We start from the raw sequence: 19,636 nt of genomic DNA on the forward strand, positions 1-19,636 counted from the left end.
TGCCTTCCTCTTGACGGTGCAGTTCACAAGGACTGTCGTGGCCACCTGAGCCCACCAGGAGGGAGGGCCTGGGCCCCAAGTGGTAGACTCTTCCACAGAAGGAGAGCAAGCTCACCCTGTTCTCTCTCAGATGAGCCGCGGGCAGTGGCTCACCCAACACTTTGTGAGTGGAAGAGATGCTGTGGCCTGCCAGCCGCCCGTGGTTGAAGCTGGAGTTAGGGACTACTGAGGGGATGGGGAAGGGGAAGGGGTAGGCTAAAGCGAAGCCCTCTCCTCTTCACCATTTGTGAATGCCTTTGTGGAGGTGACCCTCTGGGGAGTCCATTGCTCTTGCAGAAATAGAATTGCCCCTCCCCCATACTCTAACGTAAGAAGCGATGATTGGCCTGCTAACCTGTCATTAAAGAAAAGACAACATGTCCCTTAGGTCTTTTTCACCCTGCGTTTATGTATCAAGTGACGATTTGCATGCAGATAAAAGAGACAGACACTACTGGAGGGGGAGGGGCTTGGTACAGCCAGTCACCTGTGGGAGAGCTGGACCCATGCTTGGACAGGGATGAACCCTGGACTGGCTGGCCCCTGTGAGACTGGACATCCACTGGGTGGGAGGGAGGGCTCATTCCCTCACGTTTGGAGGCAGCCATTTCACAAATGTCTGTCGCATGCCCTAAGAACCCTGAACTCAAGGCCCACGCCAAGGAGAGTCAGAAGGTGCCCAGCTTTCTTGGGAAATTTGGACTTTCAGCTGGACAAGGGGGTATGCACATTTCTTGGAGTCCACTAAGTGTTGAGGAGGGGAGAAGCTCCGACAGGCTGTCAACCAGCCTCGGGGGCCTGGCCTGCATCTGCACCTTCGGCCTCCACCTGATTGCTCTTGCCCAGCTTCTTGAAGCTTTCCAGAAAGGCCTTCCAGGTCTCCGACACACTTTTCTCCAGCAGCCAGCCCTCACTCTCACACTCGGTGGGGTCCTCGGGATTGGACACACTTTCCAGCGCCGTGTACAGGTATCGGAGTCCAGCAGTGATGCTCACCTGATGGGGAGAGCTGAGACTTAGAGCAGGGGAGGAGCATCGCTAGGAGCTGGGCTGTTGGGAAAATGTGAGTGCCAGCAATACACATCTCCCTGATCTCCCTAGGTGCAGGCCTAAAGCTGATGGCAGCACCAAGCCTGGATTGGTAAAGGTCTGACCCATCCTGCCCTGGTCCCCTGTTGTGAGCCCCAAGCCTCCCTCTCCAGACGCACCTACAGCTGTTTAGAATATGTAAGATTCTTTGCCTAGATCACTGTGGCTCTCCACAGTCTCCTGTTCATCTAGAGCCAATCCTGAGTGAAGGTCCTGCCTCCCCCTCCCTCCCCCCACCCTCCCCCTCTGTCCTGCCTCCTACCTTGCTGCACACACACCAGCTCCTGTAAGGATGGAAAAATACAGCCTAACACCGCCCGGCTCTTGATGCTATGAGATGATTGGTTTACGATGTGCGGGCTTTGCTGTAACCCTATAAAAGCTATCTCAATTCTGCCCTCGGGGTCCTCAGTCCTCTACCCCTGTGTGGCGCATGACTGTGGACGCCAGTGCACTTGGAATAAAAAGTCCTCATGCTGTTGCATCAAGACCTCTTCTCGTGAGTGATTTGGGGTCTCCTTTCCTGAGTGGGAGCGTGAAGGGCCACGCTCTGGAGGTCTTTCACTCCATGTCCTCCCTTCTTTCCCGGTGTGTTTCTTGACCCGTAAGAATGTCAGCAGTATCCCCAGATAGGCAAGATGGCTTGAGGGGTAGAGATTTGCTGCCCAGCAAATCACAACTGACAACTGACCCCCACAGGTTTTCCTCCAACTTCCACAGGTGTACATGGCACACATATGCCCAAACATGTACACACACACACACACACACACACACAAGCAAATATAATCTTTAAAAAGTTGCTCCCAAGTCAATCTCAGTGGCTCAAGTCTTTAGTCCCAGCACCCAGGAGGCAGATGCAGATAGATCTCTGTGAGTTCAAGGCCAGCCTGGACTACCAGAGAGCTCCAGAACAGCCAGGTCTGTGTAGAGAGATCCTGTCTCAAAAAATAAAAAAAAAAAAGTAATTTCTGACACTGGAAGATGATCAGCAGTCAATCAGCAGTCAAGAGCACTTGCTCTTGTAGAGGACCCAGGTTTGGTTCCCAGCACCCACAGGGCAGCTCACAACCATCTGTAACTCCAGTTCCCTCCTGGGCGCATCCAGCGCCCTCTCCTGGCCTCCACTGGCACCATACATGCATGCAAACAAAACACACATGTAAAATAAATCTGAAAAAAGGAAAAGTCATCTTGTGTACAAACCCTTCAGTGTGAGGGGTCATCTCTTACTCTCATTTGTGTGGTGATGGATGGATGTTTGTCACCAGCTGTGTGGTGACGGATGTTTGTCACCAGCTGCTTGCATTTCTTTACTGGCATCCGCTGTAGCAGACTCTGGTGCCAAAGTTGCCTGAGTCGGCATCCCAGCCTGTATTTACATGGTGTGAGACTAGTAGACAGTGGATGCATCTTCTGGCTTATGGGTTTTCAGAGGAGATGGCAACTGCTACCCTGTGTTTGTGGAGAGCACCTTATGTGTCACCTGACAGGTAGAGAGCAGCCAGCTGGTGGTAACTGGCTTGGAAGATAATCTTTTTTCTTTCCTTTTGTATTCCATTCACTACTTACCTCTGTGCAAGTTCAAGTTCCCTGTGCTGCTGCAGGCTGCTCCCAAGGAGTAGCCCTGTCCCCCTAGCCCCCATACATTGCTTATCCAGCACCTCAGCCCCAGAGCACAGCGGGCATTGGCTGCACCTCACCAAACTTCTGCCAAAGGGTGCACTGTGGAGAATTTAATTGTAGGAGTATCTAATGATAGTGACTGGACAGTTTTAGCCGTTATTGTCTGTTGAAAGCTTACTAATGTATTTGCCCGCTACCCGTGGACTCTGCATCTACCCTCTTGTTCATATGTTTAGTTACAACACTGCTAGCAGGTCCAGCAGCCCAATGCCTGTAGCAGCCCTGCTCACTAGAAGTTGGGGTGTCTGGACTCCCTGTCCCCCAGGAACTGGTCCCTATGAGCTGGGGTACATCAACCGTGATCTGGGAGGAGGCCCAGTGCTACACTGCAGTCTTCAAGGACGGTGTTTTGTCGTGCGTTTTAGGCGGCAATGACTGTAACCTGGTGGTAAATTGCTCCCATCATGCCACTCATTTCCAAGACCACCTCAAGCCACGCAGTCCAGGCACGAGGTCCGTTCACATGATGGCTTAGAAAACCTGTGTAGATACCCCCCCCATCCACGTCCATGGAATACACGAGAAACTCAAGGCACTTTCCCTGATAGAAAGAAACTGTCTCAGCTAATGTTTCTGTCTTTATACATTTTGATTTTGGAGCCTGGGTTTTCTGCAAGCAAGAATTGTACTGTGCAGGCTCCCTAGTCACCCCTGAGGAGCTCTTGGCCGGTTCAGCACCTAGAACAGCTCCCAGCTCTGCGTGTTGGAATTCCCTTCCGAGGATGAATGGGGGGATGCTGAGTCTCCAGCTCCAGAGCTTCAGAAAGAGGAAACTAAACTATACAGTGACTAGACACAAAGCACAAGCCCACACAGACCCTACTGACTGAAGGTCCCCAGAGGTGAAGCTGCTGTCCCCATGTAACATTACTATAGCCATCCAAGGCCTTAACAAAATGTGGACACTCAAGAGGAATCCTAAGTCGGGCTCAGTGAAAACCCAAACATAGCGCAAGGGTCCATGGATACTGAGTGTCCAGATGGGTAAATCCAGACGCAGATTACAGATGGATAGCTGCTTGGACCAGCAAATAGGTGCTACTGTGAATACACTAAACGGCTTGTTGTTGTTTTAAATCCCAGCACTTAGAAGGCAGGGGTAGGCAGATCTCTGAGTTGAGGCTAGCCTGGTCTACATGGGGAGTTCCAGGACAATCAGGGCTACGTATAGAAAGACCTTGTCTCAAAAAGAAAAAAAAAAAAAGGAAAGGAAGGAAGGAAGAAAAGTTCATTTTATGTTGATTTTTGCTAAATGTGTTTTGAAAGCAATGACGCCAAGCAGGGTGGTGGGCACTGTGGTCCCAGCTTTTAAGGGGAGGCTGAGGCCAGAGATAGTAAATTCAAGGCCAGCACGGGCAATAACGTGAGGCTCTGTCCCAACAATAAGAAGAAGTCAGGCGTGGTGATGGGCACCTGTTTCCTGGCTCGTGGGAGGCAGTCAGTGCCAAGAGGATAAGGAACTCAGGGCTAGCCTTGGGTATGTGTCAAGTTCAAGGCCAGCCTAAATTACACGAGGTTTGTTCCCTAGGTCTGGCTTCACCGTGTTAAACCCAAGTCGGGCAGGCTCCCTCCCAGTGTCCTCTGTGGGCCTACCTCAAAGAGCCAGACCAGGAGGGTGGCCACACCCATGGAGTTCATGAGGGTGCTGTAGTAACTCAGCAGGGCGGCCCTGCAGCCGTGCAGCCAGAGGTTGAGCTCTTCAGTCTGGTGGTCATAGCTGTAGTGTGCCGAGTTGTTGGTGAGCTGGTACTGGATGCAGGGCCGTGGTGAGCTGGGGTTGCAGCAGCTGAAAGGGACGCCGTCCACTAGGTACCGCCCGTCCACGTTGCTCTTGATTCGACTGGAAGAGAAATAGCTTGGTTCAGGTTTCCAGGCAGCTGGTCTTCCTACCCACTGGGAACCTGCATTTTCGGTCATGTACTGCCCACAGACAAACACCCCACCACGTGCCGTGAATATTCTAAAAGATAGAGGCAGAGGACAAAGTAAACAGAGATCACAGTGATTTACCCAACTCTATGATGTGGCCAAGCTCACCGGGTGCCTGCTGCTGCTGGAGCAAGCACAGCGCATGCGCAATGCGAGCAGACCGCGGGGCGGGGAGCAGGGAAATTGCAAGCTATTACCAAATAACTGGGGAGGGATAACTGGGGAGTGGGGAACGGGGCGGTGCAGATGCCACGCTGCCTGGGTGAAACTCCAGGTCCCGTGAAAATCTTCTACCCCATTCCTGGCACCAGAATATTGCGTGGGAAATAAGACTCAAGCTGAAAATAAGATTCTGGGACACAATATAGGCTGGTTGATGTTTATTTCGGGAGAAATCACTTACACCAGAAACACCACTGCGGGTTCCCGACCCAAGGGAACCCAGATGCTCTCTGTCTCCGGGACCCCAGACCTAGGCCCCCAGGTCCGGTCCGCACCTGTCCTCATCCCCCCAATGGGTGTGGTCAGAGTATCAGGTGCAGGCCGGGTGGATACCTCACTCAGTACACAGCCCCCTACCAGCTTGCAGGGACTTCTTGGATCTACGCCAGCCCAGTAGGAATCAAGGACCTGGGATTGAGGTGACTGCTGCTTTTGATAGAATTTAACTCCTCACCTCTTCACCAACCATCTCTCCCTGTCACAGGCCACTCATCACCAAGGCCATTTCTAGAAAGGTATTTCTGGAAAGCCTGCTCTGGCCCAGGGCCCCCTGGAGACCGGGGACAGGCATAGGCCTCATCCCTATAAACTCACAGCAGTGGACTATCCCTACTCCCTTGGAAAGACAAGACTGTTCATGGCTGGCTTCCTAAGCTGCCAGACGCAGCCTCTGTATTAGTTTGTTTCTTTAGGGAACACTGTGCCTCCACAGCAGCCCAAAATCCAAGAGGGATCTTCCCATCCCCAAAGACTGTATGTGTTACCTGGCAGGGGTGACAAAATTCTCCCAGCACTTAGGATGAGTGTACTTATGGCTGGGCAGTAGTGGCGCACGCCTTTAATCCCAGCACTTGGGAGGCAGAGGCAGGCGGATCTCTGTGAGTTTGAGGCCAGCCTGGTCTACAAAGCTACACAGAGAAACCTTGTCTCGAAGGAAAAAAAAAAAACAAAAACAAAATGTATGTATGTACTTGGCCAGGCTGGTGGAGCACCAGCCCTTGGGAGGCAGAGGCAGGAGGATCACCCTGATTATCCCCAGCTACACAGTGCATTCAGGGCCAGTTCAGATTACCTAAGACTCTGTCTCCAAAGATAAATCGTAATAAAGGCTAAAGAGACCGCTCACTTGGTGAAGAGCTTGACCATGGAGGTGGAAGGAACCAGGCAGATGGATTCTGAAAGTCACTGGCTAGCCAGTGTAGCCTGCTTGGCCAGCACCCAAGGACCCTCCACACACCCATGCATCTTCATGTACAGTATGCATGAGCACACACATGCTCATACATGCTCATGTTCCCTCAATCAAGGCTGCCTTAGCACTGTTGTCTGTAAAAGCCCACGTGGGGGCTGGCAGGGTGGCTCAGTGGGTAAGGAAGGGGGCCCACACCATTGGAGAAGAGAACCCACTTCCACAGGCTGTCTTCTGACCTCCACAGACACAGTGCCGAATATTCACACCTGTATATATACAACACACACACACACACACAACAACAACAACAATAATAATAATTGCTTTAAAAAACTGAAAAACCCACGTGGTAGCCTTAAGCCTTAGAGGCCTTTCCACACCCGCCAATGGAGAGTGTCCTGGATTTTTGTTTTTCTTGGTTCAGTGAGCCACATCTGATGTGGCGGTGGGTGGACCGCAGATGGCGAACCTGTGTCTGCGGGTGCCCCACCCCCTCCCCCTTCCCCCTTGAGAGGCCATATCACATGTGCATGGGAGACAACTACACCTCCCATCCACATACACCCATGCCCACACTCAGGCCCACGCCCACATCCACACAGGCCAAGCTCTGATCTCTACAGACCTAGTAGATGAAAAGTAGAACCTTGGAGTTTTGAGTTTTGCTTTGTTTTAAGGGAATTCATCAGTGTCTTACTTGAGAGAATGCGGTTCTCTTATTTACTGTTGTGTGCACACACGTGTATCATGGTATCATACGGAGGCCAGAGGACAACTTGGGGGAGCTGGTACCCCACCCCACCACTAAGCCGCCCTACTTATCTGAATTTACATTTTTTTCTCTCTCCAAGAGAAGCCGAGCACCTCTTGCTGTAGATCCAACTGTGGGTCCTTTTCTGGAAACTGCTTTCCACACACCGGGATGAGGGTTTGGGGAAGGCCGCACATGGTGGCCTGGGTCATGACATAGAGCCACATGTCCTTCAGTCCTGACACCCATCGGTGGGCAGGGCGCACTGCCTAAAGGGTAGGTGGCACTAGGAGTCAGGGTTTGCGGCAGTGGGGAGGGGGACCCTGCAGAGACCAGCTTCATCTCTTCAGACAAGTCCCTGCGTCCTGGTCCACCTCAGCTTCCTCAGCTCAAAGAGGGCATGGCACACAGAGACTACAAAGCAAGAGGCCAAGCAAGAGCCATCCTCAGTCCCTGGGGAGCCTACATCAGGCTATGAAAGGAACAGACAGAGGACATTACAGGGGCCGCTCACTTGTGAGTTAGGGGCTGTAGCCCTTGGCCTTTGAGGGTAGCTGCAGGCAAGGCCTTCTCCAAGGCAGGCATGTGCCGGCTCGCTGCCCTGGAGGAGGCAAGGACTGCATAGCTTTGGGATGCCGCTAGAACCATCTCCCTGATGGCACCATTGTGCACAGGACAGCATGAACCAGACCTTGCTGGGCTTGAGCTCAGTGCCTGCCCATGAGTGAGGTGAGGTGCCCTCAGAGGGCAGGAAGGCAGGCTGCAGGGTGTTGGCAGGGCCTTCAGATGTCCGCGAGCTACGGTGAAGCCTGCACACCCTGCTCAGGTCCAGCACAAAGGTATCTGAAATGAGGCTCAAACCGGTAGTCCGGAGGTTGAGGCTGGTAGAGGCCCTGTCTCTCCATCCCTTCCCTCCTGCAGGCCGGTGGCCATGGGAACACTGAGCAGAATGTAGTCTCTGAGACGATTTCTCCCTCCAAGCACCGAGAGCCTCCGTGGGCTTTACCCAAAGCTGTGGGCGTCCACTCTCAGGTGTGTGTCCTGCTTCTGACCTGTAGGCTGTGGTCTCTTGCGCCCTCTCTCCCAGCACATGTATTCTGTGCAGCCGTTTCTAGTGTCACCAGGGACAGAGAACAGATCTCAGTGCCACATTATCTGTGTGGCTGGGCCTCTCCGGGCCTGTGTGTGGTGACTGGAGCTCATCGCCTCTCAGGTAACAACACATTGTTCCCTCAGCCTTCAGAAAATGCAGGCTTCTCTCTACCAAGGCCCTTGAAGAGGACTTGAAAACCACCAGATTGTTCTGGAGAGGAGGAAGTGGGACTCTGGGCAGGGCAGTGTCTCACCTAAAACCACACGGGTAACAGAAGACACCCCACAGCAGTTACACCGACTCCCCTGTTGCCCGGAATCTACCCGCTTCTCAGGGAGCGGAGGCCTCTGTCCTAGGCTAGGCCTCTATAACTCCCTTTGCAGCTGGGGATGACCTTGAACTTCTGATTCTACTGCCTTCACCTTCCTGTGTCTCAGGAGCCACTGCCTAGCACCATCAGTCAACCCCACACCGCCCCCAGATGTCCCCAAGCTGAAGCAAATTCTGCACACGTGAAGCGAGGCTCAGGTCAGCAGCCATGGGGCCAGGGCCAGCAGAGACTGTCCCCAGGGCCCCACTCCTGAGTCACCCTGCTGGTCCCCACAGCCTCCCCCCAGCGCTCCCTCCCTCCCACTGGGGCTCCTTGACAACAGAGGACTGACTTCCTCACCACCCGAAGGGAGCTCTGCCTGCCAGTCAGGGAAGAAATGGAGAGACTGAGCTCAGCAGAGAGGAGGGAGGAAGAGGGATGGGAGGAAGGAGAGCATGCTGAGGACCCCGTGCCCTAAACGCCCCTGGATCAACTGTCCACCTTCGCTCCTAAGATTCTCACTCTTTCAGGTGGGTTGCCAAAGCCCCCACTCCCTGAGTGTCCCTCTGTGCCCTGAGTAGGGTAAAGTCACATCACGCTGCACCAGGTACCTCAACCTGTAACCTGTCTCTCCCTGCAGGCTGGATTTGCCTTGGCTGGGGGGGAGGGGTCGCCTAGAATACAAGCTTTTCTTAAGACTCTACCAGGCCCAGTGTCCCCGGAGCAGAGTGCCTTTATAGCCTGGGAAATACTTCGCTATAAATAGCCAAGTCACCACCTAAGGAGCTCTGTGCCACCTGGCTATGTCTTAGGAGGCAAGGGGGGCCCTAATCTGTAGTTGAAAGGGGGGCAGGCTCTAGGGAAACAAGGCAATATCCCGGATGATGGGCCAAGGGTGCCCAGGGAGTCCCACCTTGAGCTTGGCCCTTCCTCCCCTGTGCTAAACTAGGTTCCTCCTTCGGGAACCAACACCCCAGTCTGATGACAGGGGCATGGCCCTACAATGAGATGAAGGGAAGACTGGCTGGGGACGGATCTGTGTTCCTGGGGTCTGAGGTCCTTCATGGGCTTGGCTCCTCCCTGTGCAGACCTCAGATCAGCAGATCATGTGCCCTCTTCCCAGACCCCAGAGGAGAGGGGATGCTAAGGCACACCCATGACCTTCAGGACAGCCTGCAGAAGCATGGTGGGGAGGTCAGGACGGACAGGGGTAGTTCTAGGTTGAGGGGTACCCTTACTCTCCGGGGTGCTGACATAAAAGCGCTAAGATGCAAGTTGTCCTCTGACTTCTACACAGTGTGGCACATGCACCCCTCCAACCCCACCAACAAAAGGAATCAGTTCATGTTATCCTTAATTTCTTTTTAAAGCTTTTTGTGGACAGTCATGTGCCCCGCCCCATCTCAAAAAAAACAAAACAAAACAATAACTTCAAAAACCATAGAAAATAGAAAAAGGAACTCAAGACAGTTTCTCATCCATAATTGACATTGCCTACATTTTAGTCTAGGATTGTTCACATTTTCTTTTCTATTGACTCCTTTTTCTTTTCTTTTTGAGACAGGGCTTCCCTGTGTAACTGTCCTGGCCATCCTTGACCAGGCTGGCCTTGAACTCACAGAGATCTGCTTGCCTCTGTCTCCCGAGTACTGAATTAAAATCGTATACTACCATGTCTTGCTCTTTTTCTATTTGCATGCCTCTTACCAGTGCCAATCATATTTTGTGTGTGTACAATAGTGAAAGTTTTCTCCAGGACAATGGAATTAAGATAATTGCATCCCACTAGGCAGTGGTGGCGGCTCATGACCTTAATCCCAGCACTTGGGAAGATCTCTGTGTTTGAGGCTAGCCTGGTCTACATAGTGAGTTCCAAGATAGCTAAGACAGAGAAACCCTTGAAAAACAAAAACAAAAACAAACCAACAAGGATAATTGCATTTGCAACCCAGCAAGTTGGTGTGGTACATAGAGATAAAATTTTAAAAATATTTTTAGAACATGTTGTTTACTGTAGTGGGGCACAAGCGTGCCATGCACTTGTGTGACAGGGACACTTGCTGGCATGGGTTCTCTCGCCGCGTGGCATCAAAGTCAAGTCGCCAGGCTTGGCATCAAGTGCCATCACCCACTGAGCTACCTTGCCAGCCCCACTGAAGTAGTTGTGATCGAGTTAAATGTCCACTTGGAAATCTGGGTCCCCTGGTCATTAGGAGTAGAGTGACTGGGTCATTTCTCCATTCTCAGAGCGAAAGGAATTTGGAATTATAAAGGAATTCTTCTATTACTCTTCAAATATTTGACTGTGGGGAGACCGGGAGTCTGACAAAGAGGACTGGGGTGGTAGCTGAAAGGGGGAAGGAGGAGAGGAGGGAGGGAGGGAAGAATGGAGGGAGAGACTGGGGAAGGAAGGGGAGGGGAGAAGGGAGAGAGGGAAGGAGGAAGGGAGGGAAAAAGGCAGATGGGCAGGAGAAGGTGGATTTGGTGAGGCACTTACTTAGCATGCCCAACACCCTGCATTATCCCCAGTACTGAGTGGGAAAAGGAAAGGGTCCCTAGGGGAAAGCTTACTGCTATTCTTGCAAATGGCCGTAGTATTAAAGCAAGTCCTAATGGCCTATTACACCCATCAGAGAGAGACGCTTCTTTTCACCGTACTTGGAGATCAACACAGAGGCTCACAACTGGTCAATGTGCAGAGAATACCAGCCTGTAGACTGCTCTACGCCAACCAGGTCCTCTGTGTCCCAGCCCTCCTCCCAGTGCTCAGGTGGGTGTCATCTCGGGAGAGGTGGGCAGAGAGTGCCCGGGCCAATGCCCTGTTACAGACAACCAGTGCTTTCCAGGCACAACAGGGCCGTGCATGTACTGAATAATAGCAGCTGTTGAGCACGTGAGTTAGACCTGGTCAAAATCAACCAGAAAAAGTCCCGGCACGGATGGGAAGTGGTCAGGAATCCCCACCTCTCACTGAGGAGCTACCGGCGATTGATGGCTGCTGCAGGAGAGTTTTCTTCAGGGATGGGGGCCCCTGAGAGACTCTCCATGCTCCAGTAGATGTCCAGACACCCAAGAACATAGTGATAGCACTAACTGAACTCCATTTACTAGAGAGAGAGAGCGAGCACATGAAGTTGGGAGGAAATAATGGTGGGGATTGGTGTTAGAAGGAGAGGGGTAGACCTGCTCAAAACATGTTATACACTTGTGAAACATTCAGTTAATCTGAAAAGGAGAAAAAAGAAAAGCTTTCCGTGCCGAATCCACATTAGTAAAAGAAAAGTGTGAAACAAAGGTGTAAAACAGAAACCCTTTGTCGTCTGGTTTTCCCATTGGCCTCTGCTTGTCCCCTGGCTGTCCGTCCTCCCGAGGAGGCTTATGCAAATCATGGCCTCCTCTGCCGCCCCCACAGACCTGTCATCTAGGAAGGGCAGAGCTAGTCACAATCCCCTCCTTGGCTGGGGATTTGTGTCTGTAATCTCCTTCCACAGAGAAAATGAGGTCCCAGTGACCTTCACTGGGGTCTTCCTTCCACCCGAGAAGCGAAACCTCCCCTGAGCTGACAATGGTCCAGGAACCTGGGCTTCAAGCGCATCCTGCTCCTGGGTGCCCGCCGGTTAGTTCAACACCCCTGGAGATTTGTCAGAGTTACTCAGAGGAAAAAGCAGCCCTGAAGGTCAGCCAGGGGGTTGCAGAGCATGTCCCCTCCCTAGAGAGCATCCGTGGGGAGAGCAGCCAGAGCTGACGCCAAGGCTTGTTCTCACCAGCACCCACCACCACCATCACAGGAGTTCATCTTCACACACGCCAAGAATACAGCAAAACAGCTCTGTGGGTAAAAGTGCTTGACACGCTTGCTGTGCCCGAAGACCCGAGTGTGAATGCCAGGTCCACAGTGGAAAGAAAGACCCTGTTGCCCTCTGCTCACACACTGTGCCACACTGTATACACGCACACAGATAAAAACGCACTGGGCTGGGCATGGTGGCACATGCCTTTAATCACACTTGAAAGGCAGAAACAGAAGGATCTCTCCTAGTTCAAGGCCAGCCTAGTCAACATAAGGAGTTCCAAACAGCCAAAATACATAGCAAGACGCTGATGAGAGAGAGAGAGAGAGAGAGAGAGAGAGAGAGGAAACGAGCAAGCATTTAGTTAGCACTTCTCATATACCAGATAGAGGCAAACCATACATCTTCCCTTGAATGGCAGGGAGAGACCCACAGGGGTCAGCAACCTGCTTGAGGTCACATGCCAGATGAGAACAAAGTTGAGTCTAAAGCTGACTGCACTCCCCTCCCTGAATCCCGGGAAGATAAACCTTGAATTCTGCCTTATCCAAGGACCGACTCTTTGCTGACACCTTTGGCCTTTTCAAGTGTTGAAAGCTTGGAAAACCAAGGTGCAAACCAGGAAATTTAAGTTCTATGACAGACTCCGCCTCTTTTGACAGAACTATCTGAGTCTAAGGGAGCTCTGAAGACCCCGTTCTTAGTGTATGAAGCGCCCACGTCATGGCTCTCCTAGTAACTCTGATCCACGTAAGCATCTTTATTACATGCCATACCTTTCCCTGCCTCGGCCAGATGTGAGGTTGAACCAGACGAAGTTGCCATTGTTGAGGGCCAGAGGGCTCAGACTGCTGGCAATTTCACAAGGTCCAGCATAACGGCCCTCACACAGACATAAAGGGGGGGGGGGGAGGGAAGCACTGGGCAGGCTGGGGACATCAAACCCCTGCGATCCCCACCCTGGACCGGCAGCTACTCACTCTTTGACCTCCTTGGAGGAAAAGTCCAGGTAGCGATTGCTGATCCACTGAATCTCGAACCAGTCCCGGAAGCCGTTGTTGCCACAGCACTTGAACTCAATCTGAAGCATGTCAATGGTCTTTTTCATGAAGCATCGGCCCGGAGTGTCCGTGTCCCGATAGTACTTCATTCCGTTCTTGAGCCCATAAGCCAGGGTGCTCTCCAGGGAGCCCCGCAGCAGGAAGCAACAGAGGGCCACGAGGAAGAGGATGGCATTGAAGACGACACACACAGCCAGGTACGGCTTCAGCCAGGGCCTCCACTTGGCATACTTGGCAGGGTCCAGGGCGTCGTAGCAGATCTTGCCAGCCAGAGAGTTGAAGACACAGGACAGCACCCCCACTCCTATCAGGGAGTTGGGTACAAAGTGGCTCTCGGAATTATTCATCACTTCGCTCCTCTTGCGGAGTTCAATCTTAAGGAATAGCCCCAGACTGAAGAGGATGATGCCAGCCAACACAGACAGCCAATTCATAAGCCAGAGCCCCTGGGCCAACTTGACACGCTTCTTCTGATCAAACTTGACTTTGAGTAGCGCCATGCTGGCCGACTGGGGTCCAGGAAGCCTCCCACAGTTCAGCTTCCCCGCCTAACCCGAATGAGGTCAGGGGCTAGACCACTCAGGGCTTTAGGAAGCGTGCCACCGGCCCACGCTGCAGGGAGTTGCCCATCTTGGGGCCTCCCTAGCCTAGGATCCCCGTTAACTCCGGAATGGTAGCAGGAGCCAGGCTAGGCCGTCCTTCCCGCAGCGACCTTCCCAGCCAAGGAGGGACAGCCCGAACACTGCAGATTAAAAATGGGATCCACAATGCAGTTGTTAATCTCTTTAGCCAGGGTCATCCCATTAGAGAAAGCTATGCTAATTTAAAACATGGCTGGGAGGAGCCTCCAGGAGCGTACTTGCTCATCTCTTAAGTCCAGAACCCCAAGGACTGAGCTGGCTAGAATAGGCTGGGCAGCTCCTGCAAGCCACGGGGAGGTTGTCGGGTCTATGCATCTGCGCCAAGAGAGTGGGGCTGTAGTGGCTGTGGTTAAGAACACTGCTCTTACAGAGAACTTGGGTTTGATTTCCAGCACCCACATAGTGGCTCGTAACCATCTGTGATTCTAGTTCCAAGGGATCTGACACCCACTTCTGACTTCCGTGGGCCAGAAACATGAGCGGTACACACACACACACACACACACACACACACACACACACACACACACACACACACACGGCAAAAACATCCATTCATATGTGTTGAGATCACAAAGAAGTAATTCCAGATGCCGTCCTTAGCTTGATGGTTGGGTGTTTTGGGTTTTTTGTTTGTTTGTTCTTATTTTAGACAGGGGTTCTCTCCCACTCCTAATTTCACCACCACCCCCTTTTTTCTCTCTTTTATGACAGGGTCTCTCTAGGTAGTCCTGGCTGTCCTGAAATTTACTGCCTCCCACGTTCTGGAATTAAAGTTGGGTGTCACCATGCCCAGCAATTTTCATCCGTCTTAAGAGTATACAATGCAGCCGGGCAACGGTGGCGCACGCCTTTAATCCCAGCACTCGGGAGGCAGAGGCAGGTGGATTTCTGTGAGTTCGAGGCCAGCCTGGTCTACAGACTGAGTTCCAGGACAGCCAGGACTGTTACATAGAGGAAACCCTCCAGTCTCGAAATGCCCCCCAAAAAAGAGGAAGAAAAGAAAAAAGTGTACAATGCTAGCACACTGTTATTTTAATTTGCTATTTTAAGTTTTAATTTGCAGTGCCTCATATTTATATATTTATACTGAGGCTCAAATGTGCGCATGCGTGGATGTGTGTTCAGTTACAGTGCCAGTACTTATGTGTGAGGAGGTGTTGGTCTCTTCCTCCGTCATCCCCAACTTATTTTTTTGAGACAGGGTCTCTCACGGAACCTAGAGCTCTCCAGTTGGCTCAACTGGGCTGTCTGGGAACCCACACCATACACCATCTTGGAGCAGGGGTACAGGAGTGAGTCACCATGCCAGCTTTTATATGCGTGCTGAGGACACAAGCATTTTACCCGCTGGTCACCTGCCCAGCCCTGAGCGTCTTCTCCATGCTTAGTCCCCACCTGTGTGCCTTCTCTGCTGAAGCCTCTGTTTGCAATTGTTTTTTAAAGATTTGTCTATTTATTTAATGTGTTTTGCCTATATATACTTTGTGTGAAAGTGTTGGCTCCCCAGGAACTGTGGGTGCTGGGAATTGAACCTGGGTCCTGTGGAAGAACAGTCAATGTTCTTAACCACTGAGCCATGTCTCCAGCCCTGGAATTATTTTTTAATTCACTGATTTTTATTAACATACCCATATTCACAAAAGTAACATTCTCCAGATCCTGTTTTATGCTATTTTACTTTTAATTTAAAAGAGTTATGGGGCTGGAGAGATGGCTCAGTGGTTAAGAGAACTGGCTGTTCTTCCAGAGGACCCAGGTTTGATTCCCAGCACCCACATGGTAGCTGGGCATTTGGTGCATGCCTTCTTCTGGTCTCCTTGGGCACCAGGCATGCACACGGTGCACATGTAGACAAAACACACAGGTAAAATAGTATACTACTACAATTCACCCTGCCATTCAAAGTTGTGTTTTGCCATCAGTGTTAAGCCAATTGACACCCAGTGACTTGTCCAGGGTTTTCTACACTCTGTCACCTTCAGCTAGTCAACATCATCTTCTATTTATGGGTCACTTAGAAAAGTCATTTCTACTGCACTGGTGGCGCACGCCTTTAACCCCAGCACTTGGGAGGCAGAGACAGGCTGATCTCTGAGGTTGTGGCCAGCCTGGTCTACAGAGCCAGTTCCAGGACAGCCAGGGCTACACGGAGAGACCCTGTGTGGAACCGCCATGGACATCAATGGGATGTCCATGAGATAAAGGTGATTGCGGCCATTCCTGACAACCCAAGAGTCTCATGGTAGAAGGAGAGATGCTACAAGATGTCCTCTGACTTCTACTGAAAGACAAAAAAGTAAAGTTAAAGAAACCCCTCACTTGAAATGAAGGGCTAACCTGGAAACCAATATCTGTTCTTTGGAATTTGCTAGCTTCCTCTCACAAGGCCCTGAGATGACAAGAATTCACACTGCCCCTCCTTTCCTGTGAGTCAGCAGGTGGTGAATAGGGTCCTTAGGAAACAAAGAGATAGCTACAACTCTGGTTTGCCCAGACAAGATTAATTAGCACACCCTGAGGCCCTAAGGTCTGTTGACCCTAATAGAGAGACCATCCAGCCTCAAAGGGTCACGTACTCAATGGACAGAGGGTCCCACCCCCTCCCTAAGCTTGTGGGTTTGCCTTTAAAAACACCTGTGGGGGGGGGGACGCTTCTCTCTAGCCTGTGTGCTGGAGGAGCTCATTTGCGCAAACGTTTCCTGTTTATTAAAACCTCTTGCGTGTTGCAGTAACTAGACTGGACATTGAGTTCTTGGAGATACCAACCGGAACTGGGAGACTCCTCATTCTGAGGGTCTTACACTATGGCAGGATAGATGAACACACACACACACACACACACACACACACACACACCAGTGTTTTGTTTGTGTTTTAATTTCCAGGTAACCCCAGTGCTGCGATGCATGTCTGTAATTACAGTACTACAGAGGATTGTGAGTTTGAGACCAGACGTAGCCAGCAGCCAGACACTGTCTCCAATATCTTTGTTTCCAGATCACTAAGTAAAATCAAACCAAAACCCACAAAGGAGGTCTAAGAATGAAGCCACGAAACAAAGACTATTTTTCCTCCAACAAAGTCACCTTGGAAAACGAAGCTTGGGCGCCACTCCGGAGGCATCTCCGGAGGTCAACTAGTGGCTGTGGAGTGTGGTATACAGGAACCTCTTGTGTTGCTGTTATCACACAGTTTGGGCAAAACTTGTTTTTTACCATACCATGGGTCTCTGATTTTTTTTTTTTTTTTTTTTTTTCCTGACGGAACCTGAAAACATTTCAAGGTTTCATCACCAAAGATGTTGCAAAGAAAGAACTTGGCTTGCTGGAGTTGTTATGCTTTAGTGCAGACTTTTCCCCAGGCGAGACTCTGCCTCCCTCGCGCAAGCACCTGGAAGCTGTCCGGGAACAGGATTTAGATGGTTGTGGGAGGCCCCTAGGGCAAGCGTGTGGATGAGAGAGAATAGGAGGGAAGCACTGAGTAGAAGTCAGAAGTAGACTGTAAAAATAGCCCTGCAAGGACAGGGGATTAGCCGGGAGCCCCAAACCGCACAGCGTGGAGCCGATGTCGCGTTTATGCGCGCCCCCTCGTGGCCATAAAAAGAATGGCTTCAATGCATGGAAAGTGGCGCAGAGATCACTTACCAAGGTCAAATTACCAAAGGCAAAAGGAAACTAGAAATGGGCCCACGAGAGGAAAACATTTCACTTTCAATCAGAATATCAAGCGATGATTAAATCTTGGTAAATGTTACTTATGTTACATTTAAAACATAAGCAAATGAAGCTGAGCAAACGGCTCAGCCCTGGCTGGCCTTGAACTCACTGTAGATTGGGCTGACCTCCGACTCACTGAGATCTGCCTGTCTCTGCGGCATGTGTGGCCACACCAGGCAGCTGGTATGGTTACATTTGTTTCTGAACATACCCTTACGAACATACCTGTACGTCATCCTTTAGCTTGAGATTTAGTTCAGTTTTGTCTTTGAGACCGAAACTCACTGTGTAGCTCTGTCTGATCCGGAACTCACTATGTGGACCAGGCTGGCCTCAAACTCACAGAGATCTGCCTGCCCCTGAGTGCTGGGATTAATGGCTGTGCCACCATGCCTGACTTTACATCTTGTTTTCACTCAGTATATAGTTTGTTTGGCGGGGTTTGTGTCTCAGCATTTTGAGATAGCTGTTCTAGGGCTTTCTTTTTTCTTTTATTTGTATTCATTTTACATACTGACCACAGTCCCCCTACTCCTCCCCTCCTTCCCCTCCCTCCCACCTCCCCTGAAAGTGCCAGGGTTTGTTGACTCCCCATGGAAGGCCCTACCCTTTCCGTCCTAGGGGGTTCTAGTCTGTGGCATTAGTAAAGAGAAGAGATGGCTGTGAGCCTAATTGCACATTTCCTTGTGCATGAACTGACTTTTCACTTGGGCTTTCTGTTATGAGAGCTGCTTGATGCATTGCAGGTTGTGTATGGAATCCCTGGCTGCTTCTCAATGTCTCTCAGCTGCAACAAGGAAATGCACCATTGCCAATATCCCCAGAAAGGCAAAAGGTGATTAATCACTCCACTCTGTGGCACACTTTCTCAGTGAAAGGTGACATGGGGGAGTCAAAGACAGCTTGAGCCACATGAGATCCTGACTCAAAATGAATAGACGTTAAAGGCTCCCTAAGGATGTGATAGTGGAAAAAAGTCAAGAAACTCTGCTCTAAGATAAAGATTTGAGTAGACGTTAACTAATGTGGGAAGTGGGGGTTGGGCAAAGAGAGCCAGGAGGAGGAGGGGAAGGAGGGGGAGGAGGGAGAGGAGGAAGAACAAAGGGAGTGGATGGATCCCTCAGGAAGGAGCCAGTAAAGAGTAGATCTTGCTCTGGGTGGGGATTTCCCATGCCTGTGTTGTCAGGCAGAGGCAGAGGCAGAGGCAGAGGGATAGACATGAGCTCGAGGTCAGGCCTGTCTACATGGTGAGTACCACGTCAGCTGGACTCCAGCAAAGGCATATTCTGAAGCCACCTATAGGAGACACAGCTCAGTCTCTCAAGCAGTGAGGCAGGGTTACCATCTATGGGTACCGATTGGGTTCATTTTCTCTACCAATTTAAAAATGTAAAGGCCAAAGCCAGGTATAGTGGTGTGCATCTTTGATCCCAGCACTCGGGAGGCAGAGGCAGGCGGATCTCTGAGTTGGAGGCCAGCCTGGTCTACAGAGTTCCATGACAGCCAGGGTTACACACAGAAACCCTGTCTCAGAAAACCGAAAACAGAGTTAAAAGGCTGGAAAAATCTCTCACATAGTAGGCAGCTTTACAAGAGATGAAAGCACACACACATGCACACCCATGCACATATGTGTGCACACTTACACTCATATACACATCCACACAAGTATGAGCACATACATGTACACACACACGAGCACAAACATGCATACATGCATACTCATACACATTTAACAAGCACTAGCACACACATATGCATACATGCACACTCACAAACTCACATGCACACTCACACACATGCACACACAGCAATGCTCACAGAAGACCCTCCACAGAGCATGGGGGGCCAGGAGGACTGAAATTCACTTTCCCCTGGAGGGCTAGGGATTCAAGTGTTTTTGGTGGCCTGGGATGGGTCCCCTTCCCCTCATTTTGGGTTGATCAGCTTAAACAAAGAAATAAGAAGCCAGGCAGTGGTGGTGCATGCCTTTAATCTCCAGCACTTGGGAGGCAGAGAAAAGTGGATCTCTGTGAGTTCGAGGCCAGCCTGATCTACATAAAGCAACTTCCAGGACAGCCAGTATTGTTACACAGAGAAACCCTGTCTCAGA

At 51.1% G+C, this 19,636-nt stretch overlaps 1 protein-coding gene across 1 annotated transcript; it reads right to left on the reverse strand.

Annotated features, from left to right (window-relative positions):
* Positions 1-805: 805 nt before the first annotated feature.
* Positions 806-13,663, reverse strand: Prph2 (peripherin 2). Its single transcript, XM_051204435.1, has 3 exons — positions 13,083-13,663; positions 4,408-4,654; positions 806-1,035 (listed from the first exon to the last, which is right to left on the reverse strand). The coding sequence occupies exons 1-3, from the start codon at positions 13,661-13,663 to the stop codon at positions 820-822; spliced, it is 1,044 nt and encodes a 347-aa protein (XP_051060392.1). The 3' UTR covers positions 806-819.
* Between the last annotated feature and the right edge of the window lie 5,973 nt (positions 13,664-19,636).

The sequence above is a fragment of the Phodopus roborovskii genome, unplaced genomic scaffold (genome assembly GCF_943737965.1).
Source record: "Phodopus roborovskii unplaced genomic scaffold, PHOROB, whole genome shotgun sequence".
Lineage (NCBI taxonomy): Eukaryota > Metazoa > Chordata > Mammalia > Rodentia > Cricetidae > Phodopus > Phodopus roborovskii.

Excerpts from the sequence above, each read along its gene's own strand:
- Prph2 (XM_051204435.1), bottom strand. The coding sequence starts at position 13,663 with ATGGCGCTACTCAAAGTCAAGTTTGATCAGAAGAAGCGTGTCAAGTTG. Across the intron at positions 4,655-13,082 it reads TCCTCCAAGGAGGTCAAAGA|TCGAATCAAGAGCAACGTGG; the intron begins GTGAGTAGCTGC and ends TTTCTCTTCCAG. Across the intron at positions 1,036-4,407 it reads TCCTGGTCTGGCTCTTTGAG|GTGAGCATCACTGCTGGACT; the intron begins GTAGGCCCACAG and ends TCTCCCCATCAG.